The sequence below is a fragment of the Lampetra fluviatilis genome, chromosome 20 (assembly GCF_964198595.1).
Source record: "Lampetra fluviatilis chromosome 20, kcLamFluv1.1, whole genome shotgun sequence".
In the NCBI taxonomy this organism is placed as follows: Eukaryota; Metazoa; Chordata; class Hyperoartia; order Petromyzontiformes; family Petromyzontidae; genus Lampetra; species Lampetra fluviatilis.
Genome location: NC_136294.1, coordinates 10,231,059 through 10,253,792, shown reverse-complemented (window position 1 = coordinate 10,253,792; position 22,734 = coordinate 10,231,059). Strand labels below are relative to the sequence as shown.

Sequence of the window (22,734 nt, the reverse complement as noted above, 5' to 3'; positions counted from 1 at the left end):
CTCCTTTAATTAATGCAGAATTCACCCGATCTCGTTAGATCTCGGAAACTAAGCAGGTTCGAACCTGGATAGTGCCTGGATGTGTGACCACCATGTACACACAAGCTGTTATAGGCTGTAGGGGTGGGGGTACGTGGTAGGGAGGGGGGTGCATAAAAATCCAAAATTCTGACTTTATACGTATTTGTATGTATATGTATGTTGAACTTCTTTCGCACCGTGCTAATCAGAGGTGCGGGGGAAGGACAACAAACTATATTACAAAAAAACAGTTCTAAATAAATTAGTTTTCAATTTAGGTTTAAAAGTGCATAGCTCCAGTGGCTTCCTAGTATCGCAAGAAAGAGCGTTCCAGACAGCCGCAGAAGCGCATATCAAAGTGCGCGACGCAGTGACCGTCTTTGCTGTGATGTTTATCCAAAACCCGGCTGCAAGTGTCATCGGCACAACTGACAAACAACTTCAACACGACTGGCACGGCGTATCGAGGACATTATGAAGCAGTGAATTGACAAACACGGTTGCACGTACGCGAACGCGTATAATCCTTCAAAAAAATCGCGTAATAATGACTTTCCAAATTCGAGCTGTCTGCTATTTACCCTGCTGTCCCACCACTCTCTCCAGCAGCACAGTGCCCCAAGATGATCTTGCAGAGCGTGGCCGTACTGCCACCCACAGCAGCGCCGCAGGGCAGCCTTCCATTAATGGAGCCACACGCACAGGGCCCGGCCAGCCAGCCCCTGAAGGGTCCTGAGCCAGGTCGCGTGTGGACCGTGGCCTCCGGAGGGAGCCAGGGCATGGCCGTGTGGGTCCCCTTTGCCGTTGTCTCTACGCTGCTGCTGCTTTTGTTCGTCGTCCTCGCCGTGGTCGTGGTGATCGCAGTGTCGTGTTCCAGGAGTGGCGCCTGCAGCAGGGACGTGAACGTGACATCTCTGGAAGGGGGGCCCTCCTTTGAGGCACAGCATTATGGCTTTGGTGTGTAATGTGATCAGTGCTGGGTTAAGGAATTTATATTTCACTGGCATAATATAGCGTTGAGCCCCCTGTGTGACGCTTGACTGGGAAAATTTGATCGATGAGTAAACAACATCTGGCACAGGGCCTTATCCTTAACCCTAAGATATGGGTCACTCGGTTTCCATTTAGTTGAAGGGGGGGGGGGAAGTTCACCTTAAGTTCAGCAGCTTGTGGTTTTCCAAAATCTAATAATATCAACACAATACTGTTCATGGTGGGATAGAATGTACGACGTGTAACTTTCATTTGCGATTTGTTCACTGCGTGCTAAATGCATTTATTTGGCGAACATATTTTATTATATATTTTAGTTTGTGATGAGGATAACTTTTTTTAGAGGGCCGCTTTATACGTTCTATTTTTGGACGGACATGTTAGACATTTGATCGATTTTCCAGACAGCTTAATTCGAATAAATGTCACATTAAAGAGTATTTTTTAAATTAAAAACCAATTTGATGCCTGAAATATCCTGCATACCTAAACATAAACCTGCCACTAGGGGGCCCTCTTGAAGCTGTAACCTCTTAGCAGCTGTATCAATTACACTGCTGTTAGCTCAGCATTGAACGTGATCAATATTTAATTTTCCATTAATGAAAAGTAATGTTCAAATCGTGGCCTTTTATACATACATTTGGGGATCACTGTCAGCTTCAGTGAAGCCACGTTGTGTGCATCCATCGTTCCATCGGGATTGGAAATGTAAATTGTGTAAATCCAGAATTATGCTGAAATGTTGTATACTGCATAACGGTTGCCATCAACGTGAAATCAAATGCGGCTCATATGTATGTTAAACAGACCGACAGTGTGTATTTCATTCCTTCGAAAACTTAATGTATTTGTTGCCCCAATAAAAACTATATTTCGTATGTTATCCACTGATTGCCCATGACAACCACCTTATTTATGTAGTGGTGATACGCGCTGGGATAGGGATCGTGTGCCAGCGCGTAGTGATTGGCTGTGTGTGTTGGTGACGCGCGCTGACGGTGAGGGATCAGGGGTCAGCGCGGGGTCGGGGGTTATGTGGTTGTGATTGGCTGTGTGCCGGTGACGCGCTGGAGAGGGAGTGATCGTGTGGCAGCGCGGCGTGATTGGTTGGTGGGTGAAAACACGCGCTGGGGGAAAAGGCATCGTAGGAACAGCATGTCGTGATTGGTTAGTTAAGGAGCGATGCTCACGTCGAAGTCCGTCTCCCGGGAGCCGGGACTATATAAGGGGATGCACACAGGCGAACGGGGAGAGATGTAACCAGCGAAGACTGAAGACGGAGAGGAAGAGATAGGGCCTGCGGTACCTAGTCCCGCTGTCCTATAGGGACCGGGACTCTGTGTAGCCCGAGACGTAGTGCAGTGTGAGCAGGCAGTGTGAGCATGCGGTGTGAGCATGCAGAGTGTGTAGCCAGGGACATAGGGTCTACACGAGCTAAGTGAAGAGTGTGTAGCCAGGGACATAGGGTCTACACGAGCTAAGTGAAGAGTGTGTAGCCAGGGACATAGGGTCTACACGAGCTAAGTGAAGAGTGTGTAGCCAGGGGCATAGGGTCTACACGAGCTAAGTGAAGTGTGTGCAGCCAGAGGCATAGTGTCTACACGAGCGAAGCGAAGTGTGTGTGTAGCGAGAGGCATAGAGTCTACACGAGTTAAGAGAAGTGCGTAGTCAGAAGAATAGAGACCACACGTTGTGTCGAGACCGTAGTCGGAAGAAGAGAGACCACACGTTGTATCGTGACAAGTCAAGATTTAATAAAGAGTGTGTTACCCGTCAAGAAGTTTCCTGCCGTCATTTCCCATACTTCAACTGGCGTCAGAAGTGAAACAGTCTTCCAAGCATGGATACAAGGAGGACTCATCGGACCCACGGGATTGACCGTGGGGATAACCTTGACGACTCGGGCCAGCTGGCATCGGGGGGTGACGACGAAGAATTGCCTACGCTGCAAGATCCGCCGACGGCGCTGGGCGAGCGACTGGGGACCGATGCCGTGCTCCGTGAGGCACACTACCGTCTGGCGGAGCTGCTGCTCGCCGCCGCGTCCATCCTGGCGGAAATCAGCTCATCGGGAGGAGCGGGGACGGCGGCGGACATACTACAGGGTCGCCCCGCAGATTCCCGCCAAAATGACTTGGCGATTCCCGCCATTTCATCTGCGCCGACTTTTGGCGGGAACGGAGACCACCACGTGGCGGCGGTTCTCCAAGCGCGCCCGCTTACGTCCTCAACGCGCGCTGCGGACCGCCATCAGACACCCGCCACTGGGGCCGCCATTTTACACACCGACGGGGCGGCGGGAAGGAACCACGAGGCAGAAGACGACTTCATCTTTCAACAGCGCCTGCCTACATTGTCAACCTTCAAGGCGGAAGGCGGAAGGCGGGGATTGGGGCCAATTTCAGCGCAGGTTTTTGGCGCATCAGGAGATGTCCGCCTGGTCCGACGCTACAGCGCTACGGGCACTGCCTGCCATGTTGGACGACAACGCGCTCGCGGCCTTCATGTCCGCACGGAAGTCGGACCGCTCCACGCTTAAGGATGCGCTGGGTCTCATGGCCAAGGTCTACGGACCTCCCTCGGCGTGTCGCCATCATTTTTATGCAAGACGGAAGGCGGACACGGAGACCGCGCTCGCCTATCGCACGGCGTTGCTGGCTCTCGCCGACGCCGCGTTCCCTCGTATGGACGAGGAGGGCCAAGATGCGAGGGTTTTGGAGCAACTGCTCAAGTTGGCGCAGGACCTGGGGGTCCCTATCAACACGGCCGACGAGATCGATATTTCTTCCCTGCGGGTCGCTACAAGTATACAAGCGCACGAGGTTCTTCAACGTAAACAGGGGGTCGTCTGCAACGCTGCCGTGGCCCCAGCTCCGGGCCCGGTAGTCGCCGAACCCAAAGTCGTCAGCCCACGAGAGGAGGCGTTCACCGCGGGACGACCAGGGGACTGGAGGTCGGGGGGTCGTTCGCCTCTGCGATCGGCCCGCAAGCTGGAGCAACCGAGATCTCCGACGACCCTCATCACGTGTTATAACTGCGGCCTCCGGGGCCACGTGGCGTCCGGTTGCCGCGCCCCACGTCAACGCGCCATGGGACCTCGGCTGGACGACGACCACGGCCCCAAGTCATCCCTACTTACCCCGGCAAGTCGCGGCACCTCACACGCTCGGCTCGCATGCTCGACACACAGGGGCCGTCGCGTTACGGCGGAGGAGAGCCGAGTAGGGTTCGGGGATTCAGTTCGGCGAGGGTTCGACCGGGACTGGGGAGACATTGAATGGTCGGAGTTGGGGCACAGAATAGTGGCTGCCTCAGCGGGTTCATCCGTTGTTTCGGGATCTATTGATGGGGTCGAGGTCAGGGTGTTAGTGGACACGGGGGCGTCGGCGACTATTATATCGGACCTAATTTACAACATCCTACCAGTCCAATGTCGTCCGCTGCTTCCTGTGGATGTGCCATTTTACGCCGCTAATGGGGGATCGTTGGGCATTATCGGTCAGATTAGGGCGTCCATTTGCATTGGAGACATCAAATTGTCGGGACCCGTTTTCGTTTCGTCCTCTTTGGCGGTTCCTTGTCTATTGGGCACTGATTTTTTGGCAAAAATGCCCATTAAAATTCTCATTGACCAGCGTTGCATTGAACTACCGTCGGGTCGCCGCATTTCATTTTTGACGAACCCTACTGAAATTCGGACGGCGTGCGCTACGATACAAGCGTTGGCGACGCACACCGTGCACATACCCCCGGGTTCACAGATGTTAATTCCCCTCCGGTTGCGGAAACCGTGGGTAGGGGAGACCTCGGAACAAGGCATGCTGTTGGGTCCTTCTAATAGGGCTGTCGGAGGTCTCGATTTGTCGGTGGCGCACACTTTGGTTAGGGCTGACAAGGATCCGTTTGTGATGGTTTTAAACGCGGGGTCGTGGCCGGCCGTCATTCAGCAGGGCACCGTGCTAGCTCACGCGGCACGGGTCCCTGCGGAAGAGCGGCTGGTTGCGCAGGTTGATCCGAGCCCCACGCGGAACATCAAACCAAAGGAGGACCTTGAATGGGTCGATTCGCTGTGCGCCGAATCGGACGATTTGTCAGGGGTGCAGTTGGGTGCGCTGCGCGAGTTGCTGATAGAATTTTCTGATGTATTCAGTAAACATAAGTATGACATTGGATGCACGGACCTGTTGCGTCACCACATTGAAACGGGCGATGCGGCACCGGTCAGGCAAAACCCCTTCCGACTGAGTCCTGCTGAGAAGGAACATGTTCAGTCGGCCGTCAACGATATGCTAGAAGCTGACATTATTTCGCCTTCTTCCAGTCCTTGGGGAGCACCTGTTGTGCTGGTTAAAAAGCAGGACGGGTCCCTGCGATTTTGCGTTGATTTCCGTCGCCTGAACAAGATCTCTGTGGCTGACGCATATCCGCTCCCCAGGATGGACGAGTCCCTCGATGCTTTGTCGGGGGCGTGATATTTTTCGACTCTTGATTTATTATCGGGATTCTGGCAGTTGCCACTCGACGAAGAGTCTAAACCTAAGACAGCATTTCGGACTCCAGGGGGCCTGTTTCAGTTTAACCGGTTACCCATGGGACTTCACTCCTCTCCCGCGACGTTTCAGCGCCTTATGGAGTTAGTTTTATCGGGCTTGCAATGGGATACGTGCTTAATTTACCTGGACGATGTCATTGTGTTCAGTAGAACGTTTGAGGAACACCTCCAGCGATTGAGAGGGGTGTTCTTGCGCATGCGATCGGCTAAATTAAAGTTTAAACCGGCCAAATGCCACCTTCTTCGTAAGTCCGTTAGATACTTGGGCCACATTGTCGACTCTTCGGGAATTTCTACCGATCCCGCAAAAACGGACTGTGTCAGTTCATGGCCGACGCCCACGTCAGTTTCGGACGTGCGCAGTTTCATCGGGTTTGCTTCGTATTATCGCCGATTCGTTGAGCATTTTGCTACCATTGCAAAACCCTTGCACGCTCTAACGGCAAAAGGAGTGAAGTTCCGATGGGGACCGGAGGAGGAGGCCGCGTTCTGCTCCCTCCGGGACGCCTTGGTGGGTGCCCCACCCTTGCGCTATCCTGATTTTGCGAGTCCCTTTTTGCTGGATACGGATGCTAGCAACACGGGCATTGGGGGGGTGCTATCCCAGGTTGTTGGGGGAGTCGAAAGGGTGGTCGCCTACAGTAGCAGGGTGTTGTCGCCGGCAGAGCAGCGCTACTGCGTCACCCGTCGGGAGCTGCTTGCCATTGTTTTTTTTGTACAACAATTCAGACCCTATCTCTATGGTCGTCACTTTACGGTCCGGACGGATCACGCGGCGCTCCAGTATTCATTGAGGGTCGCCCAACCCTCGGGTCAATTGTCACGGTGGTTGGAAGTCCTTCAGGACTATCAGTTCACGACTACATACCATAAGGGGTTGCGACACACTAATGCCGATGCACTGTCGCGATTGTTGCCTTGTCACAAATGTGCATGCTTGTCGGGAGCGGCTCGCTGTAAACCGCCGGGTGCGGATGGTATGGGGGCATTGGTCGCGAGCGCGGGGGCGCCGATTGGGGATGTTCCCGCTACCCCAGGGGGTGAGGACGCGCTGCTCTCGCTGTCGCTGATTGAGTGGGGCCGTCTCCAAATGGCGGACAGCTCCCTGCTAGCATTGCGTCGCAGGGTGGGGGGTTCCGAAGAGGCCCAGGAGCGGACTGGCTCCTATGTACTTAAGCAAGGCCTGTTGATGAGATGGGACAGTTTGTCCCGGCGGCACGCACTCGTGGTGCCTTCCGCTGTGAGGGGGAAAGTTGTCTTGGCCGCACACGAACGCCTCTTGCATTTGGGAGTTAACAAAACGCTTGCCCTGCTTCGGCGTGATTATTATTGGCCGGGGATGGGGAGTGACGTGGTGAATATTCTGAAGGGATGTGTTGAGTGCGCCAGACGAAAACCACCGGCCTTGGCAGCTAATCCACCGCTGCAATCTATTCAAGTCTCGCGCACTAACGAGCTCGTTGCACTCGATATTCTGGGGCCTTTTCCAGTCACGCCTAGGGGTAACAAGTACCTGTTGGTGGGGGTCGAATATTTTACCCGGTGGCCTATGGCGTGGCCACTCGCCAACCAGTCGGCGGCGGCTGTGACGGACGCCTTTGTCCAGGGCTACGTCCTGGACAAGGCGGCTCCCAAACGCCTGCTGACCGACCAGGGAAAAATTTTTTCTAGTAAATTGCTGCAAGAGATATGCGACCTGTTGGGCACTAAGAAGGTGCGTACCTCCCCGTACCACCCGCAGACGGACGGTATGGTGGAGAGACTCCACAGAACTTTGACTTCTATGCTGTGCCAGCAGGTGTGTGAGGCACATGTTGATTGGGACCTGCAGGTCCCGGGAGTCCTCGCCGCGTATAGAATGGCCCCCCATGCAGCAACGGGGTTTTCCCCATTCTATCTGATGTACGGTCGGGAAGCTGACCCGCCCATGGAAACGCAGCTGGGCCTGTCCGCACCACGAACTAATTCGAAATTGGCAGAGCATATTAAATTTAACATTGGTAAGCTGACGGAGGCAAGGGAAGCCGCACGTCTTAATTCGCGGGCTCGCCAAATTGCAAACGAGCGGTTGCGTGCACGAAAGGTGTCCGTGCACAACTGGAAACCAGGTGACAGGGCCTGGCTGCATTGCCCTCAGGCACCTTTGGCTACGTCGCCTAAATTGTTGAAGCCATGGCGGGGACCCGTGGAGGTCGTGCGGGTTGCACGCCCCCAGTGCGTTCAGATAAAGTGGGGAAAGCGCCGTTGGTACGTCCACCCCTCCCGACTGAAACCGTTCTCGCCTCCATATGGCCTCCCCTTGTGTTATGAGGGCCGAGCATGTGACGTGTCCGACGACCCGGAGGGGGAAATGTCTCTGCCTGATCCTCACATGTCTCCGCCTGATCCGCTCCCAGGTGTCACGGAACTGACAGCTGCCGACCACCGGCGGCCGGATCTTCGCGGCGGGGCCGGTCCTTCCAGGCCCGATCCGCGCCGTCTAGAGCAGTCGGAGCCGCCGGACGGTCGTCAGCGTCTCGTCCCATATGACGGACCGGCCAGACGGACTCGCACTAGGTCGCGCTACTTTTTGTGACCTACCACGTGAGGAGTCGAGGCAGCCGGAGCGCCTCGTCACTGCGTTTAGTCACAGAGACACTTGGCGCGTTCGTTTTCTGGAATTCGCTTTTATTGTGTTGTTCGTCGGGCTGTACATAGCTTCTTATGTAGGTGGTGTGTGTTGTTGTTGAGTTTTATTGTGTTGGTTATCGATTGTACATAGGTTGTTGTTGTTGTTGTGTTATTGTTGCGTTACGGGGCACACTGGGGGGGGGGTTTGCTGTGTTAACGTTGTGGTGTGTTGTTGTTTAGCAGCCGGGCCGGCTGCGAGCTATGTGGGAGGGGGTGATGTAGTGGTGATACGCGCTGGGATAGGGATCGTGTGCCAGCGCGTAGTGATTGGCTGTGTGTGTTGGTGACGCGCACTGACGGTGAGGGATCAGGGGTCAGCGCGGGGTCGGGGGTTATGTGGTTGTGATTGGCTGTGTGCCGGTGACGCGCTGGAGAGGGAGTGATCGTGTGGCAGCGCGGCGTGATTGGTTGGTGGGTGGAAACACGCGCTGGGGGAAAAGGCATCGTAGGAACAGCATGTCGTGATTGGTTAGTTAAGGAGCGATGCTCACGTCGAAGTCCGCATCCGCTCCGTCTCCCGGGAGCCGGGACTATATAAGGGGATGCACACAGGCGAACGGGGAGAGATGTAACCAGCGAAGACTGAAGACGGAGAGGAAGAGATAGGGCCTGCGGTACCTAGTCCCGCTGTCCTATAGGGACCGGGACTCTGTGTAGCCCGAGACGTAGTGCAGTGTGAGCAGGCAGTGTGAGCATGCGGTGTGAGCATGCAGAGTGTGTAGCCAGGGACATAGGGTCTACACGAGCTAAGTGAAGAGTGTGTAGCCAGGGACATAGGGTCTACACGAGCTAAGTGAAGAGTGTGTAGCCAGGGACATAGGGTCTACACGAGCTAAGTGAAGAGTGTGTAGCCAGGGGCATAGGGTCTACACGAGCTAAGTGAAGTGTGTGCAGCCAGAGGCATAGTGTCTACACGAGCGAAGCGAAGTGTGTGTGTAGCGAGAGGCATAGAGTCTACACGAGTTAAGAGAAGTGCGTAGTCAGAAGAAGAGAGACCACACGTTGTATCGTGACAAGTCAAGATTTAATAAAGAGTGTGTTACCCGTCAAGAAGTTTCCTGCCGTCATTTCCCATACTTCACTTATATTATTAAAGGTACTGTATAGTCTATACAACAGATCAAGTATTCAATTATGTAATACGCTTTGAGTCAATTTAGGCAGCATTCATGGGTATTGCATAGGAGATTTGCAGAAATAAAATATGTCGTGATGCAAGTTAAAGTAAACTGTTAGGGCCAGATTCAGATGTATTTTTATTATATTTTTTTTATTGCGTGTCACTTTCGTAACACTTGAATGGAAAAGGTTCCAATGGCACCGTTATAGGGTAATTTTTTTTTAATATATAATGTTATGTAATTGCAGAGATGGTACGGCCTCCACTGTAATTTATTTATGACATCGGTATAATAATAGGTTGTTCAAAAAGATTAGGCTGCTCAACCATTAGTGGTACTGTTTCACCATAATGGCACAGTCTCAATTTTTTTTATAAAAATTATAATTTAGGGTTAAGGCTTCAACGAGATTGCACTCATCCTATTATCCCTCCTGGCTTAACAAAATAAATATGACCTGTAAAGATCCACACAGGAAAGACAATGGTGTCTGTACTATGAAAAGACCCTACTCTGCCATTCAAATGTCGAGTTTCCACCACTGGCTTATGGCCAGGATCGCAAATGAGCATCACCCAGTAATCACCATCCTTGCTTCCCCCAACGATTTTACAAATTGCCACAATTTGCTATCGCAATTCCATTCAAGAATAAAAAAAAATTCCTCTCGTTTTTTTGTCACATTTCTATTGTTTAATACGTTCGAAACAGCTATACGGTACTTGTTTTATTAACCCATTGTGGCATGATGGGCTGAAGCAACTGTAATGTAATGCAACGGCCATGGAGCTGCCTTGAAAAATAACAACCGCCTTTCGTCACTAAGTGGCGGTGACGTCACCATGGCGTTTATGCTCAAAGGCTACCTGGGAGGAGGTCACGGGGCAATCCCAGGTGCCATGCGTTGACTGGCATGGCTGACAGATGCACCACCTGTACTCACTCCCCACTGTGCCAACTTGCTGTGTTTAATCCGCCTGGCGCTCTGCTCGTTGTGAGCGTCGCTCCTCTGCCATCGGTTGTTGCTGGAGGGCGACTGCCTCCAACTGCCCAGTAGCAGCGTCCTTCACGAACCTCTTCCACAAAGGCCGATCTTGACACCGCTGGTACCAGTCATCGGCAACTCCACTCAGCTCCACGTCCTCCTGTACCGCGTCAGCCCATCTCTTCTCTCGCCCGTGCCGTGCCTGTTTAGCCCCCTCTATCCGGCCAAACAGAAGCTGAGAAAGAATCAGAATATGTATTTGTACTGGAGGAAATCCGATGAGCTATGAAGCTCTTTTTTTACAGATGTCTCTCACCACACACACAGGGGATTAACCCCGAGGGTTTCTTCTCAGTCAGCTTCGCGTGCAAGCTCAGCCAAGGGTTTCCAAGAGGGGAGAGAATTGGCCAAAGCCCGATGTGAGTCAGGGAGCCCACAGCCGTGTGCTTGATATGTGCGTTTTGAGTGAGATCACCCCCAGGAGGTTCCGGATGACAGTAAATGGAATACGCAACACGAGCAGTTAGCGACTACGGGGACAGAAACGCAAAGGTCCCGAGCCAACTCTTTCTATGCAAGTGGTGAGGAATAGGATATGTAGTGAGACAGAAAATGGCTCCACGCATGAGCTTGTGCCAACCCAGACCCGCTTGGCAATAACAACACCAAACACCGTCTACCAATCAGAATCCGCAGGTGGCGGCAGTTATGACGAAATCTGGGGGGTCGGTTTAGTTTGATACAGGAGCTGTATTCAGTCTGCCCTCGAGCCTTGAGCGGATAATCTCGTATTGCGTTCTCTCTCCCTCTCGCCTGCCCGTCCGTGTCCTTGAGGCCCGGTCGTGACCCGAGTGTGCATTTCAAACGCGACACCTCGTAAGCGAAGAGGAGGAAATCGCTCGTATTGTCCGTGGGTTCCATCGGCATTTCGTGTCTTGTAGTGCCTGTGACTGTGCTAATATAAACATTCAAAGCGCATGAACGAGTGGTGTCTGTTATTTTAGTTCGAATCCCGCTCACGGCTAAGGCCAGTGACGATTTATTTGAACCGGTTCTGGACCTCCCCTGGGTCGACTCAGCCTTAAATGAGCACTCGGTGTGGTGTGTCAACATCGCCACTCGGGAGACGCGCAGTAGGGCGTGGTGCTGGCCAACCACACCCTCGTGTGCCGTGCCGGCCCTTATAGGTGCTCGCTAACAGCAGTCTGTTAAGGCTATACGGGGGATCATTGTTAGTGGAGCAAGAGCCTGTCGGCTTGGGGGCTGTCCATAAATGACGCCACGCACCTGGGGGGGGGGGGGGGGGTCAGACATTTGTGAAGATGTGTGACGAGGGGGGGGGGGTGAGAAATGTGACGTCACATCAAAATACGCAACTTTAAATGAATATAGGCAACACGTTCTACTTAATTAAATAGATTTTTAAATACATGTTTTCTCCTATAACATCAGAGTTCTGTGCCACATTAAATACGCACTACAATGCCAATAGTTTAAAGCGATTTGAAGCATGTTTAATATTTTTTGGGGTGGGGGGCAGAGCTTTGTGACGTCATATTTGAGGGGGGTCTAAACTTTTTGTGACGCCGTGTGACGAAGGGGGGGGGGGGGTCAAAAATCGTCCAAAATCGCGTGACGTAATTTATGGACGGCCCCTTGGCCACGTGTGGACATCAAAGCTGCGGATGCCACGGTCCACCATGTCTATAGGACACGCGATTGGGGCGACGTGGGGACCCTCCGGACTGCGTCAGCGTCGACTCACATGGCAGGGACGTCTGCCACGAATACAGGGCGCAGTGAAGGGGTTGCCGAGACTGTCGTTGTGCGGGCGGAAGTGAGATCCATCAAGAGGAGGAGCATTGTTCTTTGATTTGGAGCTTTCGTGACTGCAAGAATAATTACTTTTGGGTTCTTTCGGTAAAGTCACGTAGAAAGAAAATAAATTAGATAATAGCATACGACGTTTCGATTGCAACACAAACAATCATCATCAGGTACGAATTAATGAGAAAACAAACATAGTAAACTTAGAAATGTAAATTTCGATTTAAAGCTTTTGTGACTGCAGGGATTCATCTTCTTGGTTCTTTCGGTAAAGTCACGTAGAAGGGAAGTAATAAAATAATAAAAATAAAACATAATAAAATAATTCTCACGACGTTTCGGCCACAACGCAAGCAGCCGTCCTCAGGTGAAGAATGAAACACCACCAAGCTTGGAGCGTATATTTAAGCTGGGTTGGAGGGGGGGAGGTGGGAAGAAGAGCGCCTTGACAAAATAATTTGCATATCAAGAGGAATTTAGCATATGGAAAATGCGTAAGAGGTGGGCGGGGGGGGTATTCTCCGCAGGGAATGGATTCTTTGCTCCGCTGCAAGTTTCCCCCCACGACTCACCCATTGACACGACGGTCAATGGTACAGTGTATAATAACAAATAGTATAACATTTATATGCTTAATACAATGTACAAAGCAAAATATAGTATCGTAATTGTATAGTAAACATATAGCAGTGTGATACACATTAGGGTGGGTAGAATAATACATAGTGTTATATTAAAATGTATAAGTATATAATTTAATGTTGGGTTTGTCTATGGCAGTATATAGTACGGTGTAGACTCGTGTGATGTAAAAGAATAAAGTTTAGATGGAAGCATATTATATAATTTTACGACGTAGAATTGTAATGTATTACTTACTGTTAGTAACTTAGCTTATTGTAGAGTATAGTAAGTATACTGATGATGCTATGTAGTTTATACTTGAGTTGTTTTATGTAGTTTATACTTTAGTTTTTTACGTGGTTGTTTAGTAACTGCAGCTACATACTATTGACATTCCTTTCCTTTGTTAATGCTACCCCCCTCCCCCCTCCCTTTGATGCTGCTAATCCTGCATAATGCACGGGCATAATATTAATTTGAACCCCCCCCCGCCCACCTCCTACGCATTTTCCATATGCTAAATTCCTCTTGATATGCAAATGATTTTGTCAAGGCGCTCTTCTTCCCACCTCCCCCCCTCCAACCCAGCTTAAATATACGCTCCAAGCTTGGTGGTGTTTCATTCCTCACCTGAGGACGGCTGCTTGCGTTGTGGCCGAAACGTCGTGAGAATTATTTTATTATGTTTAATTTTTATTATTTTATTACTTACCTTCTACGTGACTTTAGAAATGTAATGCAATACAACACAGAGAGTCGGCTAACACAACAGTCAACACCTTACCTGGTTGATTACGTTCTTCCAAAGAATGCTACATTTGAGAGAGACAAAATACAGACACGGAGACACATAGACAGACAGACAAGCAGAGAGAGACAGACAACACAGAGAACATAAGCAGAGAGAAAGAAACAGGTAAAGGCCACTGAGCAGTTAGCTTTATTTTCAGAAGCGACCTGGCCACAAATGGGAGCTCATTGAAGTGACTACAGCAGCCAAATAAGGGGCCGCCCATAAATGACGTCACGCGATTTTGGACGATTTTTGACCCCCGGGGGGCTTCGTCACACGGCGTCACAAAAAGTCAGACGCCCCCTCAAATATGACGTCACAAAGCTCTGCCCCCCCCCCCCCCCAAAAAAAATATAAAACATGCTTCAAATCGCTTTAAACTATTGTCATTGTAATGCGTATTTAATGTGGCGCTGCACTCTGATGTTAAAAAGTAAATTTAATTAAGTAGGACGTGTTGTCTATATTTATTTAAAATTGCGCATTTTGATGTGACGTCACATATCTCAACCCCCCCCCCTCGTCACACATCGTCACAAATGTCTGCCCCCCCCCCCCCCTAGGTACGTGACGTCATTTATGGACGGCCCCTAATATAAACGTAAGTTGATTCTAAATGTGGAGGGAAAACCCGGAGGACCCGAAGGAAAATCCACGCGACCACGGAAAGAGAGACATGCAACCTCCAAATATACAGCTGCAGGCGTTAGGGTTAGGATCGAATCCACGACCTCCTGGATACCAGGCGAGGTAGTTAACATTTCGTCACCGTTCGTCGGTGGAACGAGACGTTCCGAACCCCCATCCCGCTCGGGAGTTACGTGATAAACTCGCCCAAAATATAATCAATAACAAAACATGTCTTTAATAAACATAAGTTTACCTTTGTGCGTGTGGGATACATTTTAGGTTTACAATCTTAAACCTATAAAAGTATCTTTGGCCATTATCCCTCCGGGGTCGATAAAATAAGTTGCACTTTATGGGGAAGTATGCAGTGCTTGTCCTTTAAATAGACTCGCCCATCAGCATAGGAATTCAGTTTTTTATTTATTTGGTATAGCCCTGTGAGCCATTCGGCTCTTGAATCGGATGCAACCGCAACAAACAAAAACACGAACAAGAAAACATCTTAAAGTGACTATGTGCAAACAGAAAATCCAGGAAAAGACATCAAAAAATATTGCAGAAAAAGCACCGTACACCAACGCTGTGTGCAAACATCCCAGTGGGATGCAAGTCAAACAACAGCAACAACAACCACAAGACAACTTAGATTAAGGCCATCAGTCTAACTCTGTACTACAACCAACAAACATGGCCAAACCAAAAAACTTTTCGAATGTGAAATGTCCACCAGTGGCTCGTGGCTGTCGTCATGAGATGATCACCAAATGTATCAATGGCATTTGAGTCGGAAATCACAGTGACTTTGACTACTTAAGAGCATTTAAAACATCGGAGGGTGAGGAGGTGCTGAATCCTCAGCGACCGAATCAAAAGCGCACGTATCCTCCTCTGGCGAAACCGAAGAATTGTAAAGCAGAGGCGAAGTCTCCGGTTCAGAAACCTCGTACGTGGCCAATTCAAGAAGAGATATTCACCTTCCAGAAGATAACTTCTCCTTTCGGAAAGAGAATGTCTTCCTCTTCCAGAAGATTCAAAACAAAAACTTCAACACATTCGTCAATGAACGCTGGTGGTGTGGTCTTGCAATAACAACACAAATACAGGTTGTCCTAACATTAATACAGTATACCAAAAATTAACCCGTAAAAACAAAGTTTTCACTATAAATCCTTTATATGCGTGGCATCGGTTTCATTTTATTATTCATTTCTGTTTTTTCTTGAGTAAGCAAGCAAGCAAGTGAAGTTAATATAAAGGATTTAAAAATGAAAGATCACCTCTTGACATGCCCCGTATATTCCCGAGGGCACTAGCGTTGACCCGTTTTAACACTTTCAAGAACCTGGCGGCTTCAATTTAAATGCTCTATAAATAGTCTTCATTGTACAGCGTGGGGGCAGGGATTTCATGCCATGTGGTTAGTCAACATTTGCGTCATCATGAAACGGGCGGCTAGAGTCATCTCGTCCTCTGGCTTGAGATGGCTGCCACCTATGGGTCAGATGATTGTCTGCCACCATTAAGCAATTCTTAATTAAATATTTTTTTTCTTCCCTAAACAGTGTAAAATTTAGGAAAAAAATTTTCACCAAAATTAATTGTCACGCACAACGAGTCTATGTGCAAAATGTCAGCTCGATTGGATCACGGGAAGTGGGTTAAAAAACGACCGAAAGATTTGCACGGTCGTAAGCAAGCAAGCAAGCACGCAAGCACGCAAGCAAGCAAGTGAACTTAATATAAAGGATTTAAAAATAACGTTGAACAGTGTTATTATTTGAGATACTGACATACATTTTAAATGAAAATATGTAATAGATTTGTACGGGTTTTTTTTTCATATAAATGTGTTATGGTATTGATTAGATATTCTCGAATTATTAATACACTTCTACATGTGAACCTTATGGCGGGACCCCGGGGTCCCATAAGCCCCCGGTTCTCGTATAAACTGCGTTGCGACGTCATTTTATATCTGTTGAAGGCGAACGATACGGCGATCTATTCATCTCGACGAGCTCTACACTGTGCGCTCATCAAAGTTTAACAGTTTTGTTTATAACTACGGCAATTTTGGTAACGACATTACAACAAAATGATCCGCGCCAGGCGGGTCGCGGAGTTTATGTGCGCGGTGGGACGGAGTCGCCAAAAATAAATTAATTCATTACGATTTTGACTTTCTTTTATTCGGGACCCCGGGGTCCCCCCATAAGATTCATGTGGTCCATCATTCACTGTAATTAATCTAATTCGCCGTTCAAACTCTGAGAACAAATATTCCATCCCTACAGGAGTCTGTAGGGATGGAAAATTGGATGGATGATGACACAGCACCAACAACAATACGATGCTGAAGTTTTTCAAGGTCTCTTGGTTTGCTAGTGTAAGACTTTGACTTACATAAAAATGCAGAGATAAAAATAATAAATTGGTATTCGGTCGGGTGAACGGGTGGACTTGCAATATCGGAAAAATGGGGTTACTCCTGAAACAGGAAGAAAGTACCAATCAACATTAACAAACAAACTGAAACCTTTAAGTCTGCTGCATATATTAATATCAAATGTATGTCAGTATCCCTAATAACAATACATCTATTCACCTTTTTGGTATATTCATTTTCGGACACCGTGTACAGTACAGTACAATGTCTGATGCAACTCTTTTTAGTGCTGATTCGCTTAGCGCTCACTTCTCCAGGAGGGCATCTTGAGCACAAAGAGAGAGGTCTGCCCATATCACCAAATAACATTTTAATGATCCAGAAGAGAAAACGTTCTCCATCCCAATTCCCATCAATAAGGGTCGTTTCCCGAAACGTCGCCTATCATATATTACCTCTATTTTAAGGCCACAGCGTTAATGACAAATGCGTTGTACGTTTTTTTTTTGTGTGATTTGTGATTGTGCACCCCGCTGTCAATGCAGTGGCATCATCAACTTGACCAAATTAAATAAACTCACAAACTCAAAAAGCTACCATCGCCGTACCACCTTCCTCTAGGGTTATTAAACGACAACCGTTAAACCATTAATTGATTTCAGAATCAATAACCGGTTCCCAAAGTCAGAAACCGGTAATCGTTTCTAGTGGAATGTTCAATGTACAAACGGCACGGCGGCGTTAATTCACCACCGGCCGCAGTTGAATTGTAAACACAAATCCATTACGTGTATTGCAAAGCACCTCAATACGTGTGCAAAAAACCGGTAACCGGTTTTTACCGGGGTTACCGGTAATGCAAAGGAACAATTTTAACAACAATTTTAACAAACATAATTTTCCCCCATAAATAGGGTTTTGGGTTAGATCGCGTAAATACAAATGTGTTGTCAAACCCACCACCACCTGACACAGCCAATTACTAAGGTTTGCCACGTAAATACAACGTGCCAATTCGTTACTAGTCCAACACACGGGTGTGTTGGAGAGTAAACCCCCAACAATTCGAGTACGACGTTTTTCCGGTAATTGCAATCAGCATCATCAGGCGACAGACAGAATTGTGGATAAATCCCCCTCCTGTTTCGGTCTTGAATAGAGGTAGCGGATTAATGTGATGTCGTCACTTGTGAGCCAATGAGGTGAGAAGAGAAGAGGGGGGTGGGTGGGGTAATGTATTAACGTAAAATTACAATTAATCTCTAAAATGTGAGTTAAACTAATTGTCGTCTCCTTCTCAAAGACAACTTCCAGAATACATCGTCCTTTCTTCCAGGGAAGAATCTTTCATCTTCCAGAAGACATTTTTTCTCTTCCAGAAGATGCCATACTCTTCCAGAAGACATATTTCTCTTCCAGATGACATCTTCCTTCCAGGGAAGAAACTTTAATCTTCCTCCAGAAGACCCTTTCCTCTTCCAGAAGACATCTTCCTTCATCCAGAAAAGAAACTTTAATCTTCCAGAAGACACTTTCCTCTTCCAGAAGACATCTTCTGCCATCACGAAAACGCGTTCGACGTCACCGGCAGCGATGGCGCCTCGGTGGCAGGAGTGGCCTTAAGCCCTCTCCCATCGCCCTTCCAGTTTGTTTTTATACGTCGGGGTGTGTGTGCTCTTTGTTGTTGTTTGTAAATAACCACGTAGAAGACAACTCTGTAAATACGCGCCGATTTATATTCGTTACGGCGAGGCGAGTGCGCTCCCGATTTTAAATGGGAGGCCTTTCCTTCTCGAGAGTCGCTCTTCTTCTGCCGCTGCTGCTGCTGCTCGCCATCGTCACGTCGGCGGTCGGTGCCACCCTGCAGAGGCACGAGCGACGTCTCCTCAGGTACCAACATCGAACTCCCATCGCTGCCGTTCAACGACGAGAACAAGCAACCCCCCCCCCCCTACACACTCCCCTCTCCTGCTCTTGGCAGGTGCCACTTTTGACGAGCAGATTCGCTCGGTCTCCTTGCAGCACCGGCAAGCGAGCGGGGGTTCAATCTCGGGCGATGTCGTTCGTCGTTGCGTATCGTACCGGGGTGTGTGTGCCACCGTGTAGTATCACAGGGCGATACTGTTAAAGGTAAAGGTGCGGCCCTGCCACGGTGGCTAGGAGATGTTAACTGCTTCGCTAGGTATACAGGACATATGCCGCGATAACAAGGTAATACCCCTCACTTGATACAGTAAATCTAGCTGTGACGGTCCCACCTGATGACGGAGACTTGTGTTGCCTCCGAAACGTCGTGATTTATTATTTTATTTATATTATTAATTTTATATTTTACCTACGTGACTTTACCGATAAACCCTTAGAGTATGAATCCTTGCAGTCACGAAAGCTTCAAATCTAGAAAGGTATACAGGAGGTGGTGGGTTCGAGCCCGACCCTTGGCGCCTGCTGCTGCTGCTGTATATTTGGAGTTTGCGGTGTCTCTCGCCCCGTGGTCGCGTGGACTTTTTCTCCGGATCCTCCGGTTTTCCCCTCCGGATTTAGAAGGAACATCACGCGTTTAAGAGTATTCGGCTGCTCTACATTTCCGCACGATAAAGCCACTTCGTTGAGCTATTAATTGTGACCAGGTCGCTTCTGAAATAGTTATATAGATTTAAAGCTTTCGTGACTGCAGGGATTCATATTATTGGTTCTTTCGGTAAAGTCACGTAGAAGGGAAATAATATTGTTTTACTTTAATATTTTTTTAAGTTTAGTTTCTCACGCCACTACTGTGATGAAAGGACATCCTTCACGCTAGCGAACTGGAGAGAGTGTATTTTTGGCCCGCACTTCCACGTTGAACAGAGACGCGTTTGAAGATATTGGCTTACCCACGCTTTATCCTATCAGCAGCAACTTGTCGATCTGTTGGTGGTAACTTTCTGCTGCTGATGAGGCTGAGTGAACAGAGGTGCGTGAATTTGTGTTAGAACCTTGCCCCGTTTCCACTGTCGCTCTGGGAGATCGAATGGAATCGGATACTCTGTGTATTGCAAGTTCAGTATGATAACCATTAACAACATGACTATACCCTTTTAACAGTTGCCCTACTAAGATAATACATTGAGGAGAAAAAACAACAAGTATCCCACCAATCTCAAAACTTTGTTGAAAAATAAATTACCTAGCGAGTTACATCAGAATCGGTCTTGAACCTTCCCTACAACTTCCACTTAGGGGCCGTCCATAAATGACCTCACGCACCTAGGGGGGGGGGGGGGGTCAGACATTTGTGACGATGTGTGACGAGGGGGGGGGGGTGAGAAATGTGACGTCACCTCAAAATGACAACACGCTCTACTTAATTAAATCGACTTTTTAATAAAATGTTTCCTCCTACAACATCAGAGTGGAGAGCCACATTAAATACGCACTACAATGACAATAGTTTAAAGCGATTTGAAGCATGTTTTATTTTGTGGGGGGGGGGGGGGTGCAGAGCTTTGTGACGTCATATTTTAGGGAGGGGGGGGTCTGACTTTTTGTGACGCCGTGTGACGAAGGGGGGGGGGGGGTGATGTTTGTTCAATAATTTACCGTGACCGAAAGAAGACGTGGCGAGGCCTTCATCCAGCTGTACATAATATAATTCATTGATGCTATTGCCACCCCACCAACACCGTCACTGCACTACCACAGCGGTCACCATTATATCACCACATCGCCAGTACATCGTCTTCACCCCCATGGACATTACAGGACCAGCACTGTACGACCTTTAACATGTCATAATGCCACCATCATCGCAATCGTACTTATGACACCACCACAATACAGTTAATGTTCTTCTTGGTTCTTTCGGTAAAGTCACGTAGAAGGGAAGTAATAAAATAATACAAATAAAACATAATAAAATGAAATAATATTTATTTTATTTTATTTCATTTTATTATGTTTTATTTTTATTATTTTATTACTTCCCTTCTACGTGACTTTACCGAAAGAACCAAGAAGATGAATCCCTGCAGTCACGAAAGCTTTAAATTGACAGTTAATGTTGACAACGACCATCCACGACTGGCAGCTGTCGTCACCATGAAGACAATTGTCACCGAGCCCATAACTATTGTGTTCTGACATGTCATGTATGATCTTTATAGATAATGTATGATCTCTTATACTTTAATTGTGGTGTGTCTTAACGTGTTTGTGACTCACCGTGTATTACATGTTTGCGTTGTGCTTGAGAATATATACCCAAAGATGTGGATAATCCGATGCCTATAACCACACTGTTCACAACTTTCGCGAAAGGTGCTAGACATTGCAATTATTATTACATTGTTGCCACTGCCTTCAAATCTTTAAACATTTTTGAAAGCAAAATGTAGTTCTCTTGTGTCGTGCAGGGTCTGTACGTGTTTCATTCCGTCAGCGGTGTTATGCCAATACGCCAGCCTTTTCTCAATTCTCTTTCACTGGAAGAGTATGCAGGTGTCATGGTAACATTTTCTGCCTGCATTAGCTGCTATAGATCCACATCTAAACAAAGGTGACCTCTTAAGTGCTGTGTTGCATGAGAACCTCACGCCTGTAGCGTAACGTATTGAGCGACCGAAATATGAAATTGATTCTCCATGAGTATAGTTATTACCAGTGTATTTCCTGGTCTTAGGGGTCAATGTGACTGCGTTATGTTAGTACTAAGCTTGGAAATTATTGGGGAGCGCAGTTCCTTTTAATTAAAGTTGTGTATAAGATTTAATTTAAAGTTAACGTTTTCTCATTGTAACATACGTATGCAAATGAAATAGACAGATGATGTGTGAAATTTCCAGCAAAGGCACTTGATGATTTACTATTGGCACAACATAGCTAAATGGAATGGATTTTAGAAAACAAAGAATTAAAAACTGACTTTTTCTTTAACTCCAATTAAATATATATTATTCTAATTTTAAGAGCCAACAAATCATCCAGGAAAGTAACCACAGTGATGATAAAATAATGTGATAACTACAGTATAACTGCTTTACAATATGGTCATGTGATTTTATTTACATTTTATTCATCATATACTGTATTGATGACTTTGATTAAACATCCGCATTTAGTTAATCAACTGGTAGGATAAGCATCATCTGAGCTTTCAAGACAATGATGGAAGCCTACATTAGTGTTTAGAGTTCACACAATTGTTTCGGCAGTGGCTTAAGAAATGTTTCAGTAAGAGGTGTGTGAATGGAATCCAAAGTGCCGTAAAAAAGTGACAACACTGGAGTATAATAGTTAGCACAGTGTACTCTTCAACTAGGAGCACTAAGTTTGATTCCTAGTCGAGGAAGACTGCCAACTCGAACATTATTTTTTATCCACTGTCGTCTTTAAATATACTGTTGGTTAGCGGGTATAAAGTACTGATTGCAATCGGGAATAATGTGCATGTCCCCTGTTTGGATATTTTAATATGAAAGACTTGGCTAAATGTCGTATAAGTTAGTGATGCCCTATGATTATAGTTGTGCGAGGAACGCGTCTTAAGCCTTCAGCAATACCATTGAGATCCGAGCAGATGTGTTCAAGCAAGCCTGTTGCATTGCATAAGCAAATTCTTATTTTGCTTGGTGTTGGTTCATTCAGCAGCGCATATTGATGCCAAGTAAGAACATGATGGCCAAGCCGTTTTGGGGAAATAAAAATTTGCTCACAAAATATCACGTCCATATGATAACACACACCACACACTCATCACATACCGTGTATGTACTACAGTACATGCCACGCATACACCACACACGACACATTCCAGCTCTCAACAAGAACCCACTACAGTATGGACTTGACCACATTGCGACGCTTGGCGTTTGGTTACAAAAAAATCAATACGTCCGAGAGAAGTAATGCAAGGCAGTGATATCAACATACATTAACTATTTAGCTAAGGTGTGATTCATCACATAGCCAACCCAAACGAATACATATGTAGTGTCGTAGGTCGCTTCTTCCTTACTCTTAGGGTTTTTCTTTTTTTTCTTCCTTCTCGAGGCTTGTGTGTGTTTGTGGGTGGCATGCGGCGCACACACACTCAGTCGGAGACGAGGTAGTCACAGGGGCCACTGTCCTTCTTTATTATCTCTTGTTCAC

The 22,734-nt window shown here is 47.8% G+C and overlaps 1 protein-coding gene across 1 annotated transcript in view; it reads left to right on the top strand.

Annotated features, from left to right (window-relative positions):
* Nucleotides 1-18,175: 18,175 nt before the first annotated feature.
* The window catches only part of EDEM3 (ER degradation enhancing alpha-mannosidase like protein 3), a 54,945-nt gene continuing 50,386 nt past the window's right edge, over nt 18,176-22,734 (top strand). The window contains exon 1 of the mRNA XM_078865598.1: nt 18,176-18,495. Within this exon, the coding sequence (XP_078721724.1) occupies nt 18,380-18,495 (116 nt within the window). The 5' untranslated portion in view covers nt 18,176-18,379. The remainder of the gene's footprint in view (nt 18,496-22,734) is intronic.